Source organism: Musca domestica, unplaced genomic scaffold (genome assembly GCF_030504385.1).
Source record: "Musca domestica strain aabys unplaced genomic scaffold, Musca_domestica.polishedcontigs.V.1.1 38, whole genome shotgun sequence".
NCBI lineage: Eukaryota > Metazoa > Arthropoda > Insecta > Diptera > Muscidae > Musca > Musca domestica.
In genome coordinates, this window is record NW_026712324.1 from 1,147,468 (window position 1) to 1,172,993 (window position 25,526).

Consider the following 25,526-nt stretch of genomic DNA (forward strand, 5'->3'; position numbering starts at 1 on the left):
GAAGTGATGTGCTAGGGATATGTAAGCCGACTTTCGACTAATCGATTTCATGGTGTGATGAAAAGGGTGAAAAATCGACTATCGACATTTGTCTGTGGTTAAAATCACAAATTTGATTTTTTGTAATCGATTTAGAATTCATAGATTTGTGTCGTCTTTTTATATTAATAAGAGCGAAATAATATACAAATGTTTAGTGATTTTTGTTGTAATTTTCTTTTTTCGTAATAATACCCAACCAAAAAATTAAATAAACGGTCTTATTATCTCACTCATTGCATAATTATACAGATGATGTGGTGGTGCAGTGAAATGTTAATTTTTTCAATTTCAAATTTTGAATTAACTTTTAAGGTGAGGGTATATAAGCAACTTGGCATCATGGTTAGGCAATTTAATGTCTTAATATAGGGAACAACGACGGCAAGATTTGCGTGCGGCTCTGGCATCCCTTTATGATATGTCACAAAATATGCCATGTGAAGACTTCAAACTGTTTATGTATTCTCACCTTTATGCAAATTGTATTGTCTTCATTCATCGTTTGTGTTATTAATCCATTTACAAATATTAAAAAAGGTGACAACTTGTTGCATCTAATTTTAAATAATTTTGACAAGAAGTGGCCATAACCTCAAGGTTGTATTTCAGTACTGTTACGAACCTGATTTACCTCCTTATTGTACCACATGAAAACATCTTGAATCGAAATCAACTTTAAAATCGGAGAGAATTTAGTACATGGCACTTAATGGCGGTTGTGAAATGTGGTCGTATGTTAAATCACCGAAAAGTGATAACACTGATGTTTGGTAATCAATAAAAATTGATAACCGCATATCTGTTTTTGTTGCTTAGGCGATACTTAAAATAGAACGTATATCAAACAATTAATATTCAACATTTTTTCTACAGAAAGAGTTAAAGTTTAGACCACAATTGCAAATTAGGGTTGTATTTTAGTAATATATACAGTACTTCCCAACATCTACGGCATTGAACAACAAAAGCCATGGTACAATAATTTCCAAGGTAGATCATACGGTACAATGAAGACGAGGTAGGATAAGTTAGAAAAAATTGAAAGAAAAGAGGTCTACCAGAACTAAATATGACATGTTAAGCCAAGCTAAACAAAAAATGGTCCTAGGCCATTAAATCGCTTGATATGGTCGGCCAAATGACCGGTTCCGGACAAGTAATAACATGTTCACCGATCTTGCATCTAATGTACACCGTCTAATTGAAGATACTTTAGTTCTATTTTAGAGTTTTATTTTAATATGGCATTACTGAGAGGTTATAATGATTTGACACACTTCTTTATGTAAGACTTCTTCTTCTTTCATTGCATTGTGAATTATTATCTTAGACAACCACCAGTAAAGAACAGTGTTGTCAAACATGCAGTTTTAAAAGTAGCTACCAAATCGATTATAATTCCGTTAATTAAAATGCTAATATATAAATCAATAAATATATAAATAGAAAGCTTCAGAAAAAACCAAGAGCGAAGGCTTGAAATCGAACTTAGATATGCAGGGGATGTACGATTAGGATCACATATAAGGCAGATTGAACCGTTCCTTGCTATTTAGTGCGTTTACATACATGTTTTTGAAGCTATTAAAGAAACGTTGTTTCTTGCACTTTAATCATTGTGCACAACGCTTATGCTATGCACGTGGCCCAAGGGATTGAAAGGGCCAAATGGTTTTTCATAAAAAAAAAATTTTTGTCCGTTTCCTACTTTCTAAAATTTTTATTTTGCATAATTTACACATGTAAACTATGGCGCGCATAGAGAAGGTAGGAGAAAAATGGCATTTGTCCCATTTTGGCATTTTCTAGTCGATGTAAATTCACTTGGATGCATGTTTTCGGATAGGCAGTTTATGTACAAAAGTAAGATTATCCGGTCTTCATTTCTTAGCATTGATGTCTTACATTTCTACAGCTTAATTATCCTAATATCATTAACATATCAACAAATATTAATGTTTAATTCAAATCAAAAAATTAAGAAAAAAACTAAACCGTGATAAAAAATTGATTTTCTTTACAAAAAAAAATCGCCAAATTCGCGTTTTTCTACTATTCATTGACAACACTTCCCCCAAAACATATTTCTCTCCCTTTTATAACTCAGCAGCCATCTCGTTTCCTCTCACGTTAATATGGCACTGCAAGAGCAGCAAATAGAAAATGTCAGTTTACATTCGGATTTACGCGGATTCAGTTGTGGTGTTCGTGAGTTGAAAAAAATATTTTAGTGGAGAATTGGAAAAATTCTTGTGGCCAATTGAGAAAAAATAAAAGAATCCGACACACATATATCATCTCGTACATATACACATATATAAGTGAACCTACCAAATGTAGTGGAATAGAAGAAAAATCAGATTTCTTTTCGAAACGGAGAAAATGTTTAATGTTTTCTAAACAGCAGCGACAAAAGCAATAATTGTTGGTTTTTGTAAAAAGTCTTTAATAGTAAACATAGTTTTAAGTGTGAGAGTCAGAAAAAAGTGAGTGCGTGTGTGTAGCGACAGCAGAAGAAAATTGAATTAAATTTAAACGCAATTCAACATTTTTTCTACACTAGCGAAGAAGAAAAAAAGAGGAGTGTGTGTACCGTGAAGAAGCACTGCAGAGTCGTCCGTCATTCCGTGGAAATTCATGAAGTCAAAAACCTTTTGAAATCAAAAAGCAAAAGTCCAGCGCAGAGACGGAAGACATGATATAAAAAATGTAAGAAAAAGTGGTGAAAATTATTAAATAAAATTCCATGAAGTAATCCCTTATGTGGGGATAGAGAAGTAGTGCACAGTGTATTACAAAATAACTTGGGAGAAGGAAAACAAAATTGCCAAGGAAACGACGGCGACGACTATGTAGATGAGGTTGATGTATAAAAATTGTACAAAGAAGCTACAAAACAAAAGAAGTGTTGCATAATTTTTTCATGGTCCCTTTTGAGTTTAGAGATGTTAGAAAACATATTCTCAAGCATACAATGGAAACTTCTTTTTGTGAAGTTTAAAAGCAATGAAAATTGGTTGCAGAAAAAATTTCACTTAGATTTTTTTCTTCTCAATAAACGGGAAATGAAAATATACCAAAAAATTGTCTCAATTTTTCTTATCCCCATTACTAGTGTCTAGCTGTGCTCTTCTGTTGTATGGAGAATGCGACTGAAATGTTGACTCTCCACACAGAGTCGATACTACTCTGTTGGAAAAAGTCAAATGTTATTACTTGTACTCTTCGCTCTGATGTGATTTGGTGTGTGTGTTTGTCGGTGTTCTTCATGCTCTCTCTCAACTCGATGGAAAAGAGTGCGCCTATTTTGTAACATATGGTTATCTCCCTACTTGAAAAAATATACAAAATAATACCGTATGTTTTTGTTGGTAGCAATACACAAAAAAAAAAAATAACAAACCAAAACAATCGGTTTTTTCTCTTGTTTTAGCATACTCCTTCGTTTTGTGAGTGGTGGTGATAAACACATGTTTTTGTCTGCTATGTTTTAATTCGTATTTCATGTTTATATCTATATATCTTCTTTGTGATAAGTTTTTTTTGGTTCCGGTATGAGGAAACAATATGTTTTTTTTGGGAAATATGAAATCAAAGTGATGTTGTTGTTTTGATTGATTCTTAAAGAAAAGACCAAAAACATACTTGAAAAAAATCAGAGAATTGAGTAGGCAAACAATCTCAACCCAACCATATGTGAGTTTTTTTTTCTCCCGACATCTTTGCTTGTTTTTATTTGTTTGCTATGCTTTGGGTTCTCTAATGTCGCCGCCCGCATTCCCCCACCTGTGGCGTGTGTATGTAGCTGCTAGCTTGATATTAGCGCGTGTTTATATTATTATTGTTCGGTGAAGGTATACATTTGTGTGTGTGTGCTTTTAAAACACTTGACAAGACTTTTTTTTCGTCTCTTCTCACTCGCCGTTGCCATCATCTCTCACAATTGTAAAATATTTTTCCCGCGCAATCTTTTTGATTATTAAAAGATTGAGACAAATTGTTTTGCGCCAAAAATTACCAACTTTTTGAGAATAGAAAGAGGGAAGAGCAATGATGGGTTAATGACAAACTTTTGCCCACGTAAGTTCAATGTTTCGTTGAAATTTATGGCAATTTTTATGAAGTGTTTTTCTGTTGTTCAATTACAGATGGCCGTTTTGAATGACACTTAAGATTCATGTTGAAGGAAAAAAAGTACAACAGATGTGTCTGTTATTAGGAAAGATGTCTCAGTGCATCCTAAAAATTGTGGGTATCCTAGGATAACAAAAGAACTTCATTACCTCGTCAGTCCTGTTTATGAACCGGGAAAACGTTCGTTTTTCTCAGCCAAGAAATAACAATTCTGTTTTTAGGCACAGATAGCAGTTTGCCAAAACAACGATTATCTCTTCGGTAGTCAAATGATGCTGACGAATTGTCTACGAAAGCAGTCGAATTATAGAATTTTGGAAACGTGAGAGTTGACAATTTGGACATGTTCTTGGACAATATGATGCCAGTATTTATGGCGGAACTGTGAAAGTTAGTCAAAAGGCGGAATGGCAGCCTTCACAGACATTTAATGCCTTTGGTTAATTAATCCGAGCCCTGAGACCTAGGTATATAGGCGAAATATAAGCAAGATTGGACTTTAGTAGCGATATCTTGCCTACATTTCAATGCTTAAAGTTATTGGAAGTGGCCAGCTGAAGTACTTATCAAAGAAAATTAAGGCAAGAACGCATTCAATGTTGTCACGAGTATTGCTCACGAAAAACTTTAGACTTTGAGGTCTTGAGAAGAAGATTCGATATACCTATACGTGTGGTTCTTTTGTAGTAGATGTGAACGCTAATGACCTCTTCCACCGATGTACAGTTTTCACAGAGTCTGACCGATAGAAATGGTCTTGGACGTGATCACAGTTTTAACGGTAGCAATGGGATTGGCCAATGTGGAGAGTCCTTCGAGAAGTAGTGGCTCGTTTAAAATATGTTTGCGTACATAGCAAGAAGTGCCTTACAGTCAACAACGCCACGCTGTTTGAGGTTTCAAGAGAACTGCCCTCCGAGCAAGTTTGAAACGTTGGATAATAAACTAAATGTATGGGGTCTGAGGAGAGAGTCTCGACTTAAATACCCGAGTGTCAATTATCCTTAGACTGATGAGGAACCTCTAAGGCTAGAGTGATATGCAACCGCGTGCCTATCAATGTTACAGGTTTGCATACTGGGTAAAGACTGTAGACTAACGGAGCTTAGTTGATACCTATGGGCATCAGCGAACATCAGGCTAAGTTATCGAGTCCTTACCATGGCATGTTCGATCTCAGTCGAACGTATGGAAGACAAATTATAATCCGCCAAATTATTGTGGATATGGGAACGATAAGACTGAGTCAGGACAGAATACCGAATTTTTTGGAAAGCCTCCTGTCTGATGAGTACCTCTAGTCAGGCAGATTTGGGATATTTAATTCCAACCACGAACTACCCCAAGATCCTAGCCATCACATTCGATAGCATGTTCAAGTCGTTCGCCCAAGCCATAGCACGCGGCAGCACTTGGGAATGGGACATATTGAATTCTTATTAAACTATATGTTGGTGCGTCTGCGAATACTAGTCCTACACAGTGTAGGAGTGTTCAGACTTGCCAAAAATGCTAAACTGCCACCGGGCGCCTTCATATGACACCATTGGACCATCTTGCTTTAATGTACTCAGAAGACCTTGCCTATTCAGATTTGCCGAAAATGCTGAACTGCATTAGGACGCCTTCATATGACACTATTGGAACATATACATGATAATTCCTCGGATCGTCAGCATAACCACATGCTTTCATTGCTTACCTATTTGGGTGTTACCGTGGAAGTCATGCAAGCCATTATATGGTGGGCTAAACTCCAAGGAATGACCTACACGATCTAGAGACAGAGGTCCAACGTTAGAAGAATATTGTAGGGGAAGTTGTTTAAAAGGACCTATAATCTAGAAAGGCATGTCCAAAGTTATAAAGGATATCCTCAAGATCAGGAAGCCCGAGAGGTGTTTTATCCATATCTGCTATCTTCAATGTTACCGTGGAAGCCATCTAAGCCATCAAGAAGGATCTACACGATCTAGAGAGGTAGGACCGAAGTTATTAGACAGATTACCGATCCACAGATCGTTAAAGTTCGTGGTGGGCCTTGAAGTCTCTCCGCTAGCTTGTGGTAGTCTTTCGAAACGGTGCTCCTTACGGCAAGCAAGTTAATATGGACATAGATTTTAACTGCTATCTCCATTACTTCCATCCACATTTGAAAATTTGGCACAATTACGAAGCTAAGTTACACCTTCACTTTTGAACCGATGTAAACCTCACAGGAACGAAATATAACATTTTTTTCGGAAATTATAATTTTTGGTGTCTACGTTTGTGATACCTTTGAGCAGTTTCTTTTGACCTACAATTTATCAAAGGATCTTTGGAAAAAGACTTTAATTCTATTTGCTAATGGGTTACTTTGTTAGTGTTTTGTATCTTGCGAATTTTACAACTTCGAATAAACTGATCTACTTTTATCTGTCAATTTTGAGATCGATCACTTCGAGATTGAACAAATAATTTTGCACTAGCATTTAGTTTCTTCACTTCAATGCATGGGTCATAGTGCGGAGAAACAGAAACTAAACCATTATGTGTTTGCATTCCATTTGTCATTGTAGATATGTTTAATATTTTTCAGATAAATACATGTTTTTACAAAAATAAAAGTCATTACAAATAACAAATAAAAAGCCAACACATGATTTCATATAAAATACCAAAGAAGAATTTTTTGAAAATTGTAAAACCAAACTCAAGGAATTGAAAAACAGGCGAATTAAATTCAAAAAAACAATAAAAACACAAGCAACATTGTAAGAGGCCTTTTAAACGGACACATAACAAAACAAAAAAACAGGACGGCGCAACTCAACTCAGAAACTGCTGAAAGTGAACATAAATGGTTTCTACTTTCATAGGACTTTTGGGTAAGTAGACATTGCGACGGAAAAATATATATTTTAAAATTATCATTTCGTTTGGTTTATTTACAGATATACAATCATGGTGGGAGATACCGTGCATTTCACATTTTTGTTCATTGTTTAGTTCAGCGTTTGATTTACCAGATATTGATATTGAGGTGGGTAAAATATTTCTGTTTCCTTTGACATTTTTAATAATGAAAATAAATATCTATTTTCTAGGATTTAGAATCCGCCTTATTATCCGATGGTACTACCACAGATGATGAACATCACATTGCTCTAGTGCCTGAATTAATTGTACGCCTACTAAAGGGTTGCGATGCCTTACGTTCGGTAGCAAAAGAAATAACCCATAGTAATTATCAAATGTTCTTGCGGCGTTTCCTGCGCCAACAGTGTCGTCTTCACAATACCGAAAACCATTTTGATACCGATATTGATTTTCAATCGTTACCCGTACGTAAACGTCTGCTGATTTTATATGATCTATGTCATTTTCGTTTGGACAGCGTCGATGTCCAGGTCATCTTAAATAATCTCGAATCGGATAGTCTTCGTGTCGAACCGTTGGGTTATGATTCCAAAAATTCGGGCTACTGGTATTTTTATGGTACCCGATTGTATCGCGAAGATAAGCCAGCTGGTGCAAGTAGTTTAAAATCGAACTCCGTGTGGCAGGTGATCTGTTTCACCGAAGAAGATTGGCAAAATCTAGCGGCAAAATTTAAGGCCTCCACAAATGCCAAAGAAAAGGAATTATATCAAATATTAGATGAGAATTTTTTGCCCAAATTGCCGCAATTGTTTAAGGAGCGTGAACGCTTGAGGCGAAGGAAGTAAGTGAAATAAGTTTTATTAATTATATTTGATTAATAATTTTTATTTTTTTCTCCTTCCTAAGATTTTTTTATTTGGAAGAATGAAGATTTGATTATCTATATTTCAACACTCACAAGGGGATATATTGGCATTAAGAGAATAGCTTAGGACATTGCGCTTAGGATAGGCGCCTTACGCTGCTAAACCAATTGCTACAATAGGAATACTAAGAATCACATCGGAATCTAGACAGATGATGTGATTCTTGTCTTTGCTATCCAGTCTACTGTAACAAGGGTCTATTAAGTCTCCCATTTGCAAACAAAATATTCAGAGACCATTGGTTACATTTGGCTATTTTTCAAAATAATATTCAAGGGTCTCAGCCACCAACGTGGACTTTTTTTAAGATCTTCAGTTCGAAACAAAAATTACTTTTTCAAGGACTCAAAGTTTTGAGACTATTTTTTCAAGGGCTCTCAATTGGTCCCGAAATGTTGATTTTAAAACATAAATTGTTCGAAAAAAATTTTTTCAAGGGCCTAGGACCAATCACGTATTTTTTATACCCTCAGCCATATGGCTAGAGGGGGTATTTATCAATTGATACGGACAAATCGCGCCTCATCGAAAAAACGGTTTTAGACTCTAGGTCTCTTTGTCAAACTTAGTTCGAGTTCGGAAAATGGCAATATCGGTCCACTCCTTCTGGCGCCTTCCCCACAAAATGTCAACATTTTCAAAAAAAAAAAAAAAAAGAATTTACTGCACAAAAAGAGAAAGGATAATCCGATTTTGCTCCAACTTTGCAAAACCTAATATTCCAATCAGTCCGATTGTCTTCAAATTATATAATTCACAATATATTTATTAACCCAAGGTCTGGTGTAAAGATGGAATATATCGGTCCACTCCTTCTGGTACCTCCTCCACAAAGGGTCAAAATTTTGAATATTCATGAAGCTCATAAAACACGAAACTAACATCTGAATCTCTTCAGATTTAGCACATCTAAATATTTCCATCAACACAAGATCTTTTATAAAGATGGTATAGATCGGACCATTCTTTCTGGTACCTCCCCCACAAAGGGTCAAAGTTTTGAATAACAAAAACGATCATAAAATCCGACATAAGCATCCGGTTCTCTTCAAGTTACAACACATCACAAAATTTTTTATTAACCCAAGGTCTAATGTGAAGATGGGATATATCGGTCCACTTTTTCCGCTACCTCCCCCACAAAGGGTCAAAGTTTTGAATAACAAAAACGATCATGAAATCCGTAATATGCATCCGGTTCTCATCAAGTTACACACATCGTAATATTTTTATTAACCCAAGGTCTGATGTGAAGATGGGATATATCGGTCCACTTCTTCCGGCACCTCCCCCACAAAGGGTTAAAATGTTGAGTATCCATGCAGCTCATAGAACGTGAAATTAACAACCGATTCCATTCAGACTTGGTACATCTAAATATTTCCATCAACACAAGATCGTATGTAAATATTGTCGAGATCGGATGATTTCTTTTGGTACCTACCCACATAGGGTTCAAGATTTTGAAAAACAAAACTCTCTTCATATTTCACACATCCCAATATTTTTGAAAACACAGCATCTGTTATAAAGATAATATATATCTGCGAACCCCTTCAGATAACTCACCCACAAAGAGTCAAAATCTGTAATAACTTTCGAAACAAGTCGGCGATTCTTTACAACTTGCTATACTCATATATTTATCTGTATTATATGAAGTATGAAAATGGAATACCTCGGTCCGGTATGTCTGTTACTACACGCATTTTTCCGCATTTGCCAAACAGTTGCACATATCGCATATAAAGTATAGGAAGTAGACGAATAGTCCAAATTTGGCACGTTGTAATATTTATATCAATCTTAGGTTGAATACGAATTGGTCAATAGAGGCCAACTGCTTCGAAACCTCTCCATAAAGGTTCAACAGTTTGAATAATCATAACGTCTGTCGGTAAAACCGACTGATATTATTTTAATTTACTTTTTTTTCAAGGACCCTAGGCCCAAACAAGTATTTTTCTTTAAAAGTTTTCAAAACCTAGAAACACCTATTAAAGGTCTATTACACAAAGAAGCCATCTGAAAGGACTTGTACATCTAAAAAGATCTCTTTAAGGTCTTTTACACCTAAAAAGCCGCTTAAGCCTAGAAGACTTCTTAAAGGTCTTCCAACCTAGAAGACATATCAAATGTTCTATACACCGAAAACAAATCATAGAAGTCTATTTCAGCTACCAAGCCAAGTCATATATGCTCAGGAGACATGGAATACTTCTTCAAGGTTTTTTTTGATATATAGAAGAACTTTTAATGGTTTTCTAGCCTAGAACTCCTTGCAAAGATTCTTTACCCCTTAAAATACCTCTTTAAGATATTCCAAACATAGAAGATATGTTGAAGGAAGACTCCCTAGAGTTATGTATATAAAGGTTGGGGGTATACAACTGTCGGCAATACCGACTGATACTATTTTACTTTACTTTTTTTCAAGGACCCTAGGCCCAAACAAGTACTTTTCGATAATTATTTTTATTTATTATTTTTCAACTACACTTTTCAAAAATTTTATCAACCTTTGAACCTCAATTTCAATGTTTTCTTTACTACTACTTCCTGCTTTTTCCAAACACTAATATCTATTTTTCTCTCCATTTCAGATTACTGCAAGTTCGCAACTCAAGTCGCATACGCAATTTGGCAGAGCTAAAAGAACGGCAAGAAAAGGAACGTCAAGAAAAAGAACGCAAACAAAAAGAACGTCAACGTTTACAATTTGAACAGCCGCCACCGAAAAATTCACAACTTAGAGCTCGCAGATGGTTAGCACGTCACGATAGTCTCTCCTAGATCAAGCAAAAACAAAAAAAAAAAAATAAAAAAACAAACAAATCAAAAAATAAAAGCCAAACTAAAAACAACAACAAAACAAGAACTCTGTAAAAGAAAGAAAAAGAAAAAAAATCTAAAACAGCAACAAGAACAAAAATGTGCTAAGCATATCAAACCTGCCTGCATTATCACCTCAACACCACTATGACACCACCTCCACCACCACCACACCAACAACTACAAACACCCACAATTGATCATATCATAACAATTCCAACATATTAGAGCACCATCCAACCCAACAACCAACCGATTAATTCCAAAACATCCAAAAACCATCATCCTACATTGATTGCCTTTGTTCGTTTTTCTGGATCATTTGTTGGCTTTTCTTTTTTGTCAGTTGAATCATTTTTTTTCGGTTAACATTTTTATTTATTTGTTTATTATTTGGTTTCATCAAACAAATCATTACGCCAAAGCAAAACAACAAGAATACATGCCGCCACTCTTATCCAAAATTGTTGTTAACCATTATAAAAAAACAAACTCAGAACTCATCTTAATTATCATTTGAAAGCATTTTGGACACCAAAAAAAAAAAAAAAAAAAGAAGAGGATATCTTGAAAATTATTGCAAAGGAGTTTTGTTTTTATTTTTTGGAATTTTGTGTTTGATAACTACTTTTGATTTTCCGCAAAAAGAAAACAAACCTAAACCATGTGGCTGGCGTCGTCTATTGTTCTGAGTAACAACGTCGAGATTTGTTTGAGGCATCATCATATTTAATTTTTTTAATGCAATAAACCAAAACAAAACAAACAAAAAAATTAATTAAAAAACAATACCAATAACCAACCATCATCCTCTTCTGTTTCGGCTTCTGATTGGATCATGTTGATTGATTGAATGATTGTTTTCAGCCACAACAGGCCCACAAAAAACATTCGTTTCTTTTAACAAATTATGTAAGCATGCTTTATTTATTTATTCATTTATTACTCTTATATTATTGTTAATTTAAGTTTTATTTTCATTGATTTATTTGTTGTTAATTTGTGATTTTACTATGTTTTGCTTTTTTGGCAGTTATTTATTCATATTCTACGGTTCAAAAACCTATTTAGGTAGAGGAATTCTTCAAGATATATTTTTTATACTGTAGATCTCTTAAAGGTGCCTTAAAGATAACAACTTTCAAGGTGACAACTGTAGACAGAGTATCAATTCGCAGATAGTAAACCTTTCAAATGGTCTCCTGATTAAAAAAAGCTTTCCGAGGATAAAATATAGGGACAGAAGACCTCAAGCAGAAATGCCCCTGTTAGATCCTGTGCATAGAGGTGCTCTTTAATATCCTTAAAAATAGAAGACCCCCTAAAGGTGTTCTATCAAAAAAGATCTCATAAAGGCTTTCTTTACAGAGAAACCCATTTTGAATTCTTCTCTTATGTAGAACCCTTTTAACACGGTTTATATAAATAGAAGACCTCTTAAAGTTCCTCTGAACACCTGTTAACAACATTTTATAACCAAACGACCCCTTAACGGAATCTCCACAGAAAAGACCACTCAAATATCTTCCATACCTACAAGTCCTCTTCATGGTATTTTTTGCACTTAGAAATCATTTCAAAAGAATTTTACACTTGGAAGACCACTTAATGGTCTTTTACACTAATAAGCTCTCTTACAGGTCAACTTTACCTAGTCTTCAAATTTTGTTTTATACCTGAAAGACCTCTTAGGATCTAGAATACTTTCTAAAGGTATTTTACATCTAGACCTCACAAATATCCTCTACATCTCTTGAATAATTTATACAAACAGAAGAATGGTTCAACGCCTGGAAGACCGTTCAAAAAGTCTTCCATACCCAGAAGACTTCTTAAAGGTTTTTTTTTTTCACCTAGAAGACTACCTAACTTTCTTCGATACCTAGAAGACTTCTTGAACGTTTTCAAAGCCTAAAAATCTCTCACAGGACTAACATCTAAAATATCTCTTTAAGGTCTTCTACACAAAAAAACCGCTTAAAGTTCTTCCTCGCCTAGAAGACTTCTTAAATGTCTTCCAACCAAGAAGACATCTCAAATGGGTTTTTTTCTTGTACATAGAAGAACTTTTAGAACTGCTCGCAGAGATTTTTGCCCTTAAAGTACCTCTTGAAGATATTTTAAACGTGGAAGATGTGTAGAAGGAAGACTTGCTAGAGTTATGTACATAAAAGTCTTCTTAGTGTTGTGAAAGTTTTTTTATGAAGACAGACAGTTGACTATAATGTCCAATGTTTTGCTCGAATCTAATCTGCATTGGGATCTCTTTCAGTCTTCCGTCAAGCTTCCACTTTGGCAAACAATTTACAAGCTTTACTACTTATAAAGGTCCCTTAATTTTGGCTTTCTAAGACTGTTTCCTAGGGCAATCTGTGAAGTAATCGCAGCAGCCGGAACCTTGTCTATGCTCTCCCAGAGGATTTTGGAGATTGGAATTGCTTAGAGGGAAGCAGAGATCAGAATTGCTTTCAGTCTTCTGTCAAGCTATCACCTTGCCAAATAATTACCAAGCCTTCCTTCATAAAAAGGCTGCTCAAAATTGGCTTTCTAAGCCTGTTTTTAAGGGTATTCTGTGCAATAATCGCATGAGCCGTAACTTGTCTTTGCTCTCCCAGAGGATTTCGGAAATCAGAATTATTTTGTCATTGCAGGGAATTTCAATTTTTAAATATAAACAATTTCAAATTATGATTTTTTGTAGTAGAAAAGCTGGCGATTGGCCTTCTCTAACTTCATTGTTTACCGTGTCGATTATAATTAATATTAATTATTGGACAAGCTCGAAAAATTCCTTCTCTAAAGGGGTGCCTAAAATTCGTTTTCATAAATCGGATCCAAGGTTTATCCGTCAAGCGATCTTATCTCCCTGGTTGTAAAGAAAAATTCAAATTGAAAAGGCTCCATTTGGGGGTGTTATGCCTGAACAAAACTTAGGAGGCATAACTTTGCCTAAAGAGTTAGATATCCTTTCAGATGTAATTTGTAATTAATTGACAAGCTCAAGAAGTCCTACTCGAAAGGGGTGCCTAAAATTCGTTTTCATAAATCTGGAACCAAGGTTAATCTGTCAAGCGATCTTATCACCCTGGTTGTAAAAAAAATTGGAAATCGTCTCTCAAGATGAAAACGATAAAGGCATATACTGCTTTTTGCTTTTGGGCATGCTAAGCCTGAACCAATCTCTCAAGTAATCTCAGGAGGCATAACTTTCTCTCCAACCTCACTGAGCCGTTAGGAGATATTCGTTATCTTAGCAGACGTCTCTGGTCCATGTCACAAAGATCGATGATTATCCTTGTTGGTGTAAATAATTTCGAATGGAAAAGCTTCTCTGAAGAGGAAGAGGAAACAAAAAGCTATTCAACGCATACGAAAGGGGAAGACATAGATTGCTTTATGAGCATCGAATTCAATATTTGATTCTTTGTCTCTTATTGATTCCAGATGGCCCCGATAGAGACCCTCCAGAGCCAAAATGCCTACCCCACGAGTACTTTCAAAAATTCTCATTTCGACACAATATTGTTCATCCTTCCCGAATGTTTTTAATATTCCTACAAAAGCATCACCTATACATTTAGGAAAAAGGAAAATAAGTCCTATTGTCTGATGTGGATCCTAGCGAATGGGAAAAATGTTCAAAAGTGATTCCATCTATTAGATGCAACATAAAAGTGTACCCATATATTTTAGGTATTTTGTAGGCTCGAACAATCCAGCATGTTTCTAGTATTAAATTTCGGTCCATGTTTTATCAAAGGCCCCTACGCCTTCTGATATTTTCCAGATCTTAGTCCAACTTACCCCCCAATCCATTTCTCTGTAGATTGGCCCGCTTATTGTGACTGGCTTCCCTAAGCCTCGTTTCGAGATATAGGCAACTTTCTATCGGTATGAGTTTGTGTTTTGCTGCCAATAAGTGGAACTACATCTAAATAAAATAATTGTGGTCTTAAAATAGACTAAAAAATTAAATATTGATCCTTCGATGACCTTTGAAAAATGTAGATGGTAAAAGATTATTCCTTGAGGGAAATTTATTTTTTTTAGTTTTTGAAAATATATTTCTTTTTTATATTTTAATATTTTAACTTTTATTTCTTATCCCCACTGATTTGTTTTAACCGCCACTCTCTTTACTACACATATTGCATGATCCTCATATACTCTTTTTGTTACAATAAAATCATTTTTTTCAACATTAAAACTAACCTCCCATTTTCTATTTTTCCAAAAATTTCTAGCTCACAATCAACCTCAACAGCCAGTGGGATTTCAACCTATGCCAGTTCGCTGCGTCGTACAATCACCACAAATTCGAGTGATTTTTTAGGACATCGAGAAACGTTCTGTCTAACACCCGAAGACGAGGACGACGAAGACGACGAGGCCGGTGAAATTGATCGTTATTACGACGAAGATGATGATGGCGATGAACAATATCAACAACATCAGCAGCAACAACAGCAACAAAAACAATTAGAATATCATCATCAGGCCAACACCGGAGAAGATTTTATCCAAGAAAAAAGTCAGCACAAAGTTGTAGACTACACAACAACTCTTACCGATGAACACTTGAATCTATTGAAGAATATCAAATTAGAACCCAACGAAGAGGAGGAGGAGGAGGAACAAGAGCAACAAGCACTAGCAGCAAGAGCAGAAGAAGAAGAACAACAACAAATTGAATTACCAACAGAAAAATCGGAAATTTTATTGCCCGAAGAACAAGGGGGCGAAGATCAAGCCGAAGAGGAGGAAGCAGAACATCACAGTCAAATAAATTACTCGAAACATTTGGCCACACATAACGTTAATCAAAATATCGATGAACACAACAACACAGAGGAACAAGAACAACAACAGCAACTGCAGCAAGAGGAAGAAGAGGAACAACAACACAGTAAATTAAATAAAAAATCACATCATCACCACCAGCGTCATCATCATCATCACCACCATCACAAAAAGAAAAAATCTCAAAAGAAACAGAAAAAGAAATCCAAAGAACATCGCAGAAAACAAAAACACAGCAATAGGACAAACGAAACAACCTCAACTGATCATCAGCAACAACAACAGCAACACCGTAATCAGCCATTGCAAGAGGAGGTGGTGGTGATTGCTGCTGATGTCAAAAAGGATACTCCGCATCCACCACAAATTTCCGCCACACAACTACATTTGTTATCCGAAAAACTAGCCAAACACAATAATCACCACTCAACAGCAGCGGGGTCGGGGGCAACTTCTCTTACGCCATATCATCGCAATCATATCGATGAAGAAGAGCCAGTATTAAGTCCTGAAGATAAGGAGAATTTTTGTCGTGCCCTTGGTGTTGTGCCCACAGAAAGTCTACATTTATTTTTACCACAAAATCACAGTAGCCACAATCATCAGAACGACACAACCGGCACTGGAACGGCAACAACACACAACCATCATCACGAATCGTTGGCCAGTGTGGCCGTAGTTACAGCGACGATCAACAAAAAGGAGAAGGGCAAAAAGACCAATCTACCCAGTGCTGTGCAACAGGATATGGCACCAGCTACAAATATGAAATTACCGGGACGTCAAACAAACAACTCACTTTCCTCACTAACCGGCAATATATTCATACCACCCGCCCTGCAAGATTCGTCTTCAGCCGGTGGTGGTACTTCTTCCCACAATTCCACAAATTCTTCAACTAAAACAAATAAAAATTCCACCATGGCCAATAGGAAACAAAAATCCACAGACTCTTCCTCGACCAGCAACAACAACAGCACCACAACAAAATCGGCGGGAGGACGTAAATCAAAATCAAATACCAAAGCAAATAGCGATGCTACTGCGGCCGCGGTCTCAACGCCAGCCTCCAAAGATGACCGAGAAGAGTCCAGCAATAGCATTACAACAAATTCCAAGACCACCAACATTTCATCACAGAGTTCCGAAAAAAGTGCCGATGAGTAAGTTGTAAATATGTTTTATTTTTTTTTTTATATTTTCTCTTTCGTATTCTTTTCAACATTCTCTACCGAAACATATCACTCTTTTCATCTATGCCCTCCGTTCATAATTGGCTGTTACTGGTTTTATCTAAAATTTTTTTTATATTTTCTTCTTGGCAAATATTTTCTTTTTCTGTCCTATGTTTTGATTGATGCATGTTTATCGGAGTAATTTGCGGGTTTTAGTTTAAACAGAACTTTTTTTATTTTGGCTATTGGTAATTAGAATTTCTTTGGCTGCTGTAGAACGTAGTAAAGTGTAGTGAGATTTTTATTTAGAAAGCTTTATATCATGGTCCATATAAGGTCGGCCAGTAAGCCCATCTGACTACAAAGTTTGCTGTCAAAAGACATAATTGTGATATGAAACTCAAAGAAATGCCGCGACAATGGGTCCTATGTATGTTCGTGTTCGTCCGTTATTCTGATGTGGGAGAAATATTACCCGGAATGTTTACTCCTTTGGCCGAGCCGGGATCGAGACCAACCCCCCGGACTATGGTTCTGCTCTGTTTGTCAAAATCGCATCCATTAGCGTTCCTACTTCATCACTCTATCCAGTACAGGCCTATCTCACCTGTGTGGTGTGATTTTTGTTGAGTTAAGCTGAGCTGATTTTTGAAAGCTTTATATCATGGTCTATATAAGGTCGGCCAGTAAGCCCATCTGACTACAATGTTTGCTGTCAAAAGACATAATTGTGATATGAAACTCAAAGAGATACCGCGACAGTAGGTTCTATGTATGTTCGTGTTCGTCCGTTTTTCTGATGTGGGAGCAATATTACCCGGAATGTTTGCTCCGTATTCACTTTGACCGAGCCGGGATCGAGATCAACCTCCCGGACTATGGTTCTGTTCCGTGTGTTATAATCGCATCCATTAGCGTTCCTATACACCACTCTATTCAGTACAGCCCTATCTCACCTGAGCTTGACTCTGGCGACTTATACATGGAATGTATGGTGGTAGCGGTCAAGCGTGGAACCCTTTAGGTAGATGTGCTTAACGTGTTAAATAGCTGTATCCCAGAATAGCCGTCTAGTTTTAGGAGACCTAGATTGGCGTAACCTAACAATCGGTGCTGTTCGAATACCTGACCGAGTAACTTGTGGACAACGGTTAAGTCAAACTCAAACTCTGGAAAAGAGGATGATCGGATATTTGTATAATTTATCGGCGTAGATGTCATAGATCCGAAGAGTTAGTCGAGTTATTTTAACCAGAAATTCATAGAGCACCTCAAGAGTGACTGGGATAAGAGGGGAATTCTGTGCCAGTCATACGTGGAATTCAGAAACAAGAAGTCGAGCATCCGTAGAGTGAAACAGGGATTTCCCCAAGCTGGGTAATATCTACGGAACTGTTAAGCCTCTACTTTTCTGACATGCCACGCCTTCCAGACAGCATAGAGACAATAAATTACGGAGATGATTGTACGCTTGTGGCCTCCGAACCCATCCTAGATGGCATATGCCATGGGTTAAACGCTTACATAGTTGATCTATCCGCCTTTTTCACTGCGAGGAACTTAATCGACGGTCCCACTATTCACCACATAGACTGCGGAGATGAGGCTCTCTTTGAATATACAGGACGATGGAGTTGTGATTCCGACTACCAACTACCCCAAGGTATTGGGGGGGTCACATTCGATATCCTTTTCAAGTCGTCTGCGCATTCCACGGCTATCTGCGACAAGAATAGAAGTAGGAACAAGGTTCTCAAGTCTCTGGCCGGCAGCACTTGGGGAGCTAATTAGGAAACCTTTTTGATCTCTTACAATGCGATAGGCCGGTCTGTGGTAAACTATGCGGCTCCGTTATGGTCCGCTAACGTTAGTGCTACGCTGTGGAAAAATATTCAGTCCTGCCAGAATGCCACCCTTAGAACCGCAACAGGTTGCGTCCTCATTACATCTGTCGAACACCTACATGAGAAGGCGAAGGTCTTACAGTCAACGTCAATGCAATACCTGCTTGGGTGTTACAGACGGAGCCATCCGAATCACCATCTGGTGAATAGGCAACCTACGCCCGGCACATAAGGTAAGACCTTCATGATCTAGAGAGAGAGAGGTACAGAGGTATAAGAGAGAGCGTCTAGATCAACAGGTCAATCAAGCGGGACTCTTACGCGGTCCCAGAAGTCATGGAATGATATAGGGTGAATACTGTATTATGACCATCCCCCTCCCATCGCCGTTGAAGAGCGAGAGCTGCCCTGACAAACCCGAATAGTTTTGGCTCAGTTAAGATCCGGATGGTGCAGCCGCATCAATTTCTATTTGGGCCCGGATTGACAGCGATGTGCAGAACCTCTGTCTAGCTTGTGGCACAGGTCCACATGATACGCTGCACCTATTTCGCTGCCCAGCCAATCCTACTCATTTAACTTCTGTGTCGTTGAGGATCCAACCTGTACAGGTTGCATTCTTTTTGAAACTGGACTGAGAAGCAGAACCCGATTGAGAGGAGTCTGAACGAACACAGCAGTATGAGCTGCTACAACAACAACAACAACGCCGAGTACGATCTCTCTCAGCCGAGAAGGTATCACAACAATTAAGAAACGCAAAGTTGAGTGTCTTATCAAACTCCTAAACTTGTAGTCTTTTCAGCCGATCTTATATATTCCTTGCTTTATATTTGGTTTATTTTATTATTGTTTTATATTGTAGAGGTAGTTTTATCGAAACCAAAATAGCCTTAAAATTTTTTTTGAATTATATTTTTAATTTTGGATTTTGAGGGAATATTATTTGAAATCACCTTAAATTTCAACCAGGTATTCCTTGAACTCATCTCAATTTGTGTATAGAGAAGATAATAAAATAATTATTCTAACAAAATTTCCAATAACATTTCTTTAAAGTCTTCTATACCAATTTTTCCTTCCTTTCAATTTTTTAATAAAATTATCCAAAAATATCAAAAAAAAATATTTTTTTAAATTTTTTTACAAAACTGTAGTGAATTTCAACGAAATCTTCTGCAAATGTCTTTTTGTTATTTTATTTTTCTATCTTAAGGAGCTTAATGATCTGAATTTCGAAGAAGTTTTCAAAAAATTAATTTAATTTCAAATCTGTTTATAAGAAATGAAAAATTTTTAAATCCTTTCCCCCGTAGTTTCATTTGGAATGCCTAATAATATTTGCTTTTGTAATATTGTTTTTACAAAATCTGTTTGAAAACATTTATGTTTCCTCTAATTTTGGTTGCCTTCCTCTCCTTGTCGAGTACAAACCTAAAAACAAACAATTTCATTTGTAAATAAATAATCATCTAAACAAGTACCAATTTGTATTTTGTACCCTCTTCCTTCTTAATTTTTTTCTTTTGTGTGTAAAAAAAAACCAAAACAAACATCAAAAATCATGCAATTGTGTAAATTGTTTGTGTTCAAACAAAAATCTAAAAATCACTATCAACCAACCAACCACAACCAAACCTTGATCCATATTTATCACCAACCACAACCACCAAACAATCTACCAACCAACCAACCAACCAATCAATCATCACGATCACCAAAAATCAAACTGCAAATACTTTCATATCGATGCAAATCATCACCTTCCTAAATCCACTTGAAAAATAAAATCCAAACACTGTCGTACAACAACAACAACGTGATGTGTTGTGCTGTGTGTAGCAAGAGCCAGAACCACAAGGGCCACAAAAGCCAACAACAACATCAGGACCAGTTGTCAACCTGTTCCTCCAAGATCGCTAGTAATGACAATAATAATCAGCCTTGCAGTAGAGCATCCAGGTCGAGCACAGCCATGGCTACTACTTCTCCAGATATGGCCACCATACCGCCAACTAAACGTTATTTGAAACATCAGACACATAACATTCACAATACTACTACTTCTTCCTCTACAACCAACACTACCTCTTCCTCTTGTTTGTCCACCTCTTCTATAGCCAACACCACCAATCCTAGTGATAATAATTCTCATTTAACTACTTCCACTAGTAATAATACTGTTACTAATACTAATGCACAATTTCCCAATCATCAACATCATCATAACCATCATCATCATCACAACCACAACAATAATAATCATTCCCTACTCCAACATGATTCCACTTATGTACATAAAAAATCCTCAACATCCTATCACAAATATCAATCACAAAAACATCAACACCAACACCATTATCATCATTCTCATCATCACCATCAACATAATAATAATCATCATCACCACCATCATCATCATCAACAACAATCAACCAAATCTCTATACTCCACCACAACAACAACCTCCACAACCACCACCACCAACAACTACAACAATTATTGTACGAACAAAAATTCCATCACAACAAATGTTCTTAGCTTTACCGAAATGGAGGAGGTCCTACAAATTGGCATGCACAAAGTACTGGTCTATGTGAAAAATCATCGTGATGCTTGGCCCTTTATGGATCCGGTGGAAGAAGATATTGCCCCCAGATATTATTCCATAATCAGAAGGTAAGTTGCAAAATTTAAAAATATTTATCATTCATTACTCATTGTTTCATGATCATTGCTGTTGTTGTTTTTTTTTTCTCAAGGGGAATGTGTCATTGAAGCTTGATTGGAAGGAAACGTTTTGGTTTTGGGTTGAAACTTCATTTTTAGATTTTATAACAAATATTTAAGAAAATCGTTCTCATATTAGGCTTGTGTATGAGCCCTTTTAGATTGGGTATCCATAAGAGATTGAGAATTCAGAGACACATCTAATTTGTCAATGGACTTTTCATTTATCTCTTCCTTAAATGCCTCCTGTCTCAGTAACAACAAATATTTGAAAAACCAGTAAAGAAAGTCCTAAAGTCGGGCGGGGCCGACTTTTTGATACCCTACACCACTTTGATAATTTAGTAGAGCTCCACATAACAATTAAAAGTTTTTATGGGAGAATTCAATCATACACGCTATGATTATAATTATAATTTAAAGTTCAAAGGAGTAAATATACCGAAGCATTTGTGTCTTTTAAATTCGGACTTGTATTGTCCATTTGGTGCACAATTAATTTGAAATCGGATAAAGATATATATGGGAGATATATCCAAATCTGAACCGATCTCGATAAAATTTGGCAAATATATTTCTGAGCTGCATTTGATATATTTCCCCAAATATTGTTGTTACAGAGTGCATATTACGGCTGCGGAGGACAAAAATAATAAATCGGATGAACAATATATATGGGAGCTATAGCTATACCTGAACCGATTTCGATCAAATTTGGCATACTCATTTTCAGGCCTAATTTGATATATTTCTCTGAATATTGTTGTTACGGAGTGCATATTACGGCTGTGGGTAACAAATACTACAAATCGGATGAACAATATATATGGGAGCTATAGCTATATTTGAACCGATCTTCATCAAATTTGGCATACTAGCTTCTAGACTCAATTCGGTCGTAAGTGCCAAATTTCATCCCATTTGGGCAAATATTAGACGTTTGGTGCACAATAAAAGGTAAATCGGACGAAGTTATATATGGGAGATATATCCAAATCTGAACCGATCTCGATAAAATTTGGCAAATATATTTCTGAGCTGCATTTGATATATTTCCCCAAATATTGTTGTTACAGAGTGCATATTACGGCTGCGGAGGACAAAAATAATAAATCGGATGAACAATATATATGGGAGCTATAGCTATACCTGAACCGATTTCGATCAAATTTGGCATACTCATTTTCAGGCCTAATTTGATATATTTCTCTGAATATTGTTGTTACGGAGTGCATATTACGGCTGTGGGTAACAAATACTACAAATCGGATGAACAATATATATGGGAGCTATAGCTATATTTGAACCGATCTTCATCAAATTTGGCATACTAGCTAGACTCAATTCGGTCGTAAGTGCCAAATTTCATCCCATTTGGGCAAATATTAGACGTTTGGTGCACAATAAAAGGTAAATCGGACGAAGTTATATATGGGATATATATCCAAATCGGAACCGATCTCGATAAAATTTAGCAAATGTAATTCTGAGCTGCATTTGATATATTTGCCCAAATTTTGTTGTTACAGAGTGCATATTACGGCTGCCGAGGACAAAAATAACAAATCGGATGAACAATATATATGAGAGCTATAGCTATATCTGAACCGATTTCGATCAAATTTGGCATACTTATTTTAAGGTTTAATTTGGTTGTATGTGCAAAATTCCACAATTTTCGGCCTGATATTACACGTTTGGTGCACAATAAAAGGCAAATCGGACGAACATATATATGGGAGCTATATATCAATTTTCACCGATTATTTCCAATTTCAATAGGGTTCGTCCTTGGGTCAAACAAATGATATGTGCCAAATTTCATCTCAATCGGATAATAAATGCGACCTGCATTTTGTTCACAAGAATACATGGACAGACGGACAGACGGACTGACATGCATAAATCTACTCAGATAGTGATTCTATGGATATCCTCAAAAGTAACTATGGGTCTATCTCGCTTCCTTCTCCATGTTACAAACAAATGCACAAAGACATAATACCCTTACCACTATGTGGTGTAGGGTATAAAAATACGCTCTCATACTAGTTGTGTCCCGAAGCCTTTAAGATTGGGTATCTTTAAGAGATTGAGGACTCAGAAATACCTATTTTTTGTCAATGGACTTTTCATTTCTCTCTTCCAAAAACACCTCCTTCTTCAGATGAATTTGCTTGTCGGATTTGTCTGCCGTTACATTTTGGTTGATTTGTAATTTTTTTATATTTTGAAGGGAGTCCAGGCTTCCCTAAAGGGCGGGCAAATCCCTGCAACTCCACAATTTCAACAAATTGACCATTTTGCAGGTGGCTTAGGGTTTCCAATAAGAGGTGTTTTTTTTTGGTATTCAAGGAAATATGTGATTTTCTAGATAAAAGATCGGATATTATTTTCTAATAAAGTGGGAGGTATATCATTAAAAAATGAAAAATAATAACAGCCATATCCTTTCCATAACCAAATCGCAAAGTAGCTGGCCTATGTCTTCGAACTTTTTTCCTTTTTTAAGGTCTTTAATCGACCAATCTTTAGTCTTTCACTTGGAAAGAAAAAGTCTCAAGGTGTTAAATCGCAAGTTCTCGGTGGTCAGTTGTCTTCACCTCTTCGAGAGAGAACATTGTTCCAAAACTATCCAGCTAAAGAGCGGTTTAGTTTCCCTTGTGGCAAAATAGTAATTTTTTATACCCTTAGCCATATGGCTAGAGGGGGCATATGTCATTTGATACGGTCAACAAATGCCTCGTCGAAATAACGGATTTGAACATTTGAAGTCGATCTAACGATATAAGTCCGTACGTTTGTCTGTCTGGCTGGCTGGTGCGCACAATAACTCTCGAAGGGAGTATCCGATTTGGTACAAACTTGGTACATCGTTATATTATTGTCAAACTTAGATCGAGTTCAGAGATGGGCAATATTAGTCCATTGCTTCTGGTACCTCCCCTACAAAATGCCTTAATTTTCAAAAAAAAAAAAAATTTGCACAGATTTTGCTCCAACTTTGCGAATCGTAATATTTGCATCAGTGCTAAGTCAGGTGCGAAAATGGAAAATTTCGGTCCACTCCTTCTGGTACCTTCCCCGCAAAGGGTCATATTTTTGAATAATTATATCACTTATAAAATGTGATATAAGAGTCCGATTAACTTCAAATTACACACATCAGAACATTTTTGTTAGACCAAGGTCTGGTATGAAGATGGAATATATCGATGCACTCCTTCTCGTACCTTCCCCACAAAGGGTCAAAATTTTGAATATCCACGAAGCTCATAAAACGCGTTATTAACATCCGATTCCATTCAGATTTGGTACTTCGTAATATTTCTATCATCACATGATCTTTTATAAAGATGGTAGAGATCAGACCATTACTTGTGGTTGGTACCTACCCCACAAAGGGTCAAAGTTTTGAATAACCGAAACGATCATAAAATCCGAAATAAGCATCCGGTTCTTTTCAAACTACACACATCACAATATTTTTATTAACCCAAGGCCTGGTGTGAATATGGAATATATCGGTCCACCCCTTCTGGTACCTCCCCCCACAAAGGGTCAAAATTTTGAATATTCATGAAGCTCATAAAAGACGAAATTAACATTCGATTCTATTTAGACTTGGAAAATCGCAAAATTTCCGTCAACAAAAGATCTGTTTTAAAGATGGTAGAGATCGGACCATTTCTTCTAGTCCCTCCCCCACATAGGGTTCAAGATTTTTGAAGAACAAAATGCTCTCTCTTTAAATTTCACACACATGTTTTTGCTGTTGTGAAGATGATATATATCTGCTAACCCCTTTTGGCTGGCACCTCACCCACAAAGGGTTACAATTTTCAATTCTTTTATCTGCCATAACTTGCGAGGGACGAGGTCTCAGAAATATGTAGCAAAATACATGTTCGGAGTTCTACACGAATTTCACGGATGCATCTCATTTAATTCATAAACATAAACATTTTTTGATTCTAAAAATGCACTAAATTAATTCTCAAATTTCTCTTTTCAGGCCCATGGATCTCTTGAAGATGGAAGACAAACTGGATAATGGAGAATATCAAAAATTCAGTGATTTTCGCAATGATTTTAAATTAATTGTAAATAATTGTCGGCTATATAATGGCAATGATAATGGTAAGTCCAATTGTATCTACTCACTGGAACATTTTAAT

At 36.4% G+C, this 25,526-nt stretch overlaps 1 protein-coding gene across 1 annotated transcript in view; it reads left to right on the forward strand.

Annotated features, from left to right (window-relative positions):
- The first annotated feature begins 2,216 nt into the window (after positions 1-2,216).
- The window catches only part of LOC101894078 (uncharacterized), a 39,619-nt gene continuing 16,309 nt past the window's right edge, over positions 2,217-25,526 (forward strand). Inside the window, exons 1-8 of the mRNA XM_011298044.3 lie at positions 2,217-2,751; positions 6,758-7,046; positions 7,113-7,201; positions 7,266-7,882; positions 10,571-10,732; positions 15,044-16,762; positions 20,461-21,297; positions 25,364-25,488. Coding sequence (XP_011296346.2) covers positions 7,019-7,046; positions 7,113-7,201; positions 7,266-7,882; positions 10,571-10,732; positions 15,044-16,762; positions 20,461-21,297; positions 25,364-25,488 — 3,577 coding nt within the window. The 5' untranslated portion in view covers positions 2,217-2,751; positions 6,758-7,018. The remainder of the gene's footprint in view (positions 2,752-6,757; positions 7,047-7,112; positions 7,202-7,265; positions 7,883-10,570; positions 10,733-15,043; positions 16,763-20,460; positions 21,298-25,363; positions 25,489-25,526) is intronic.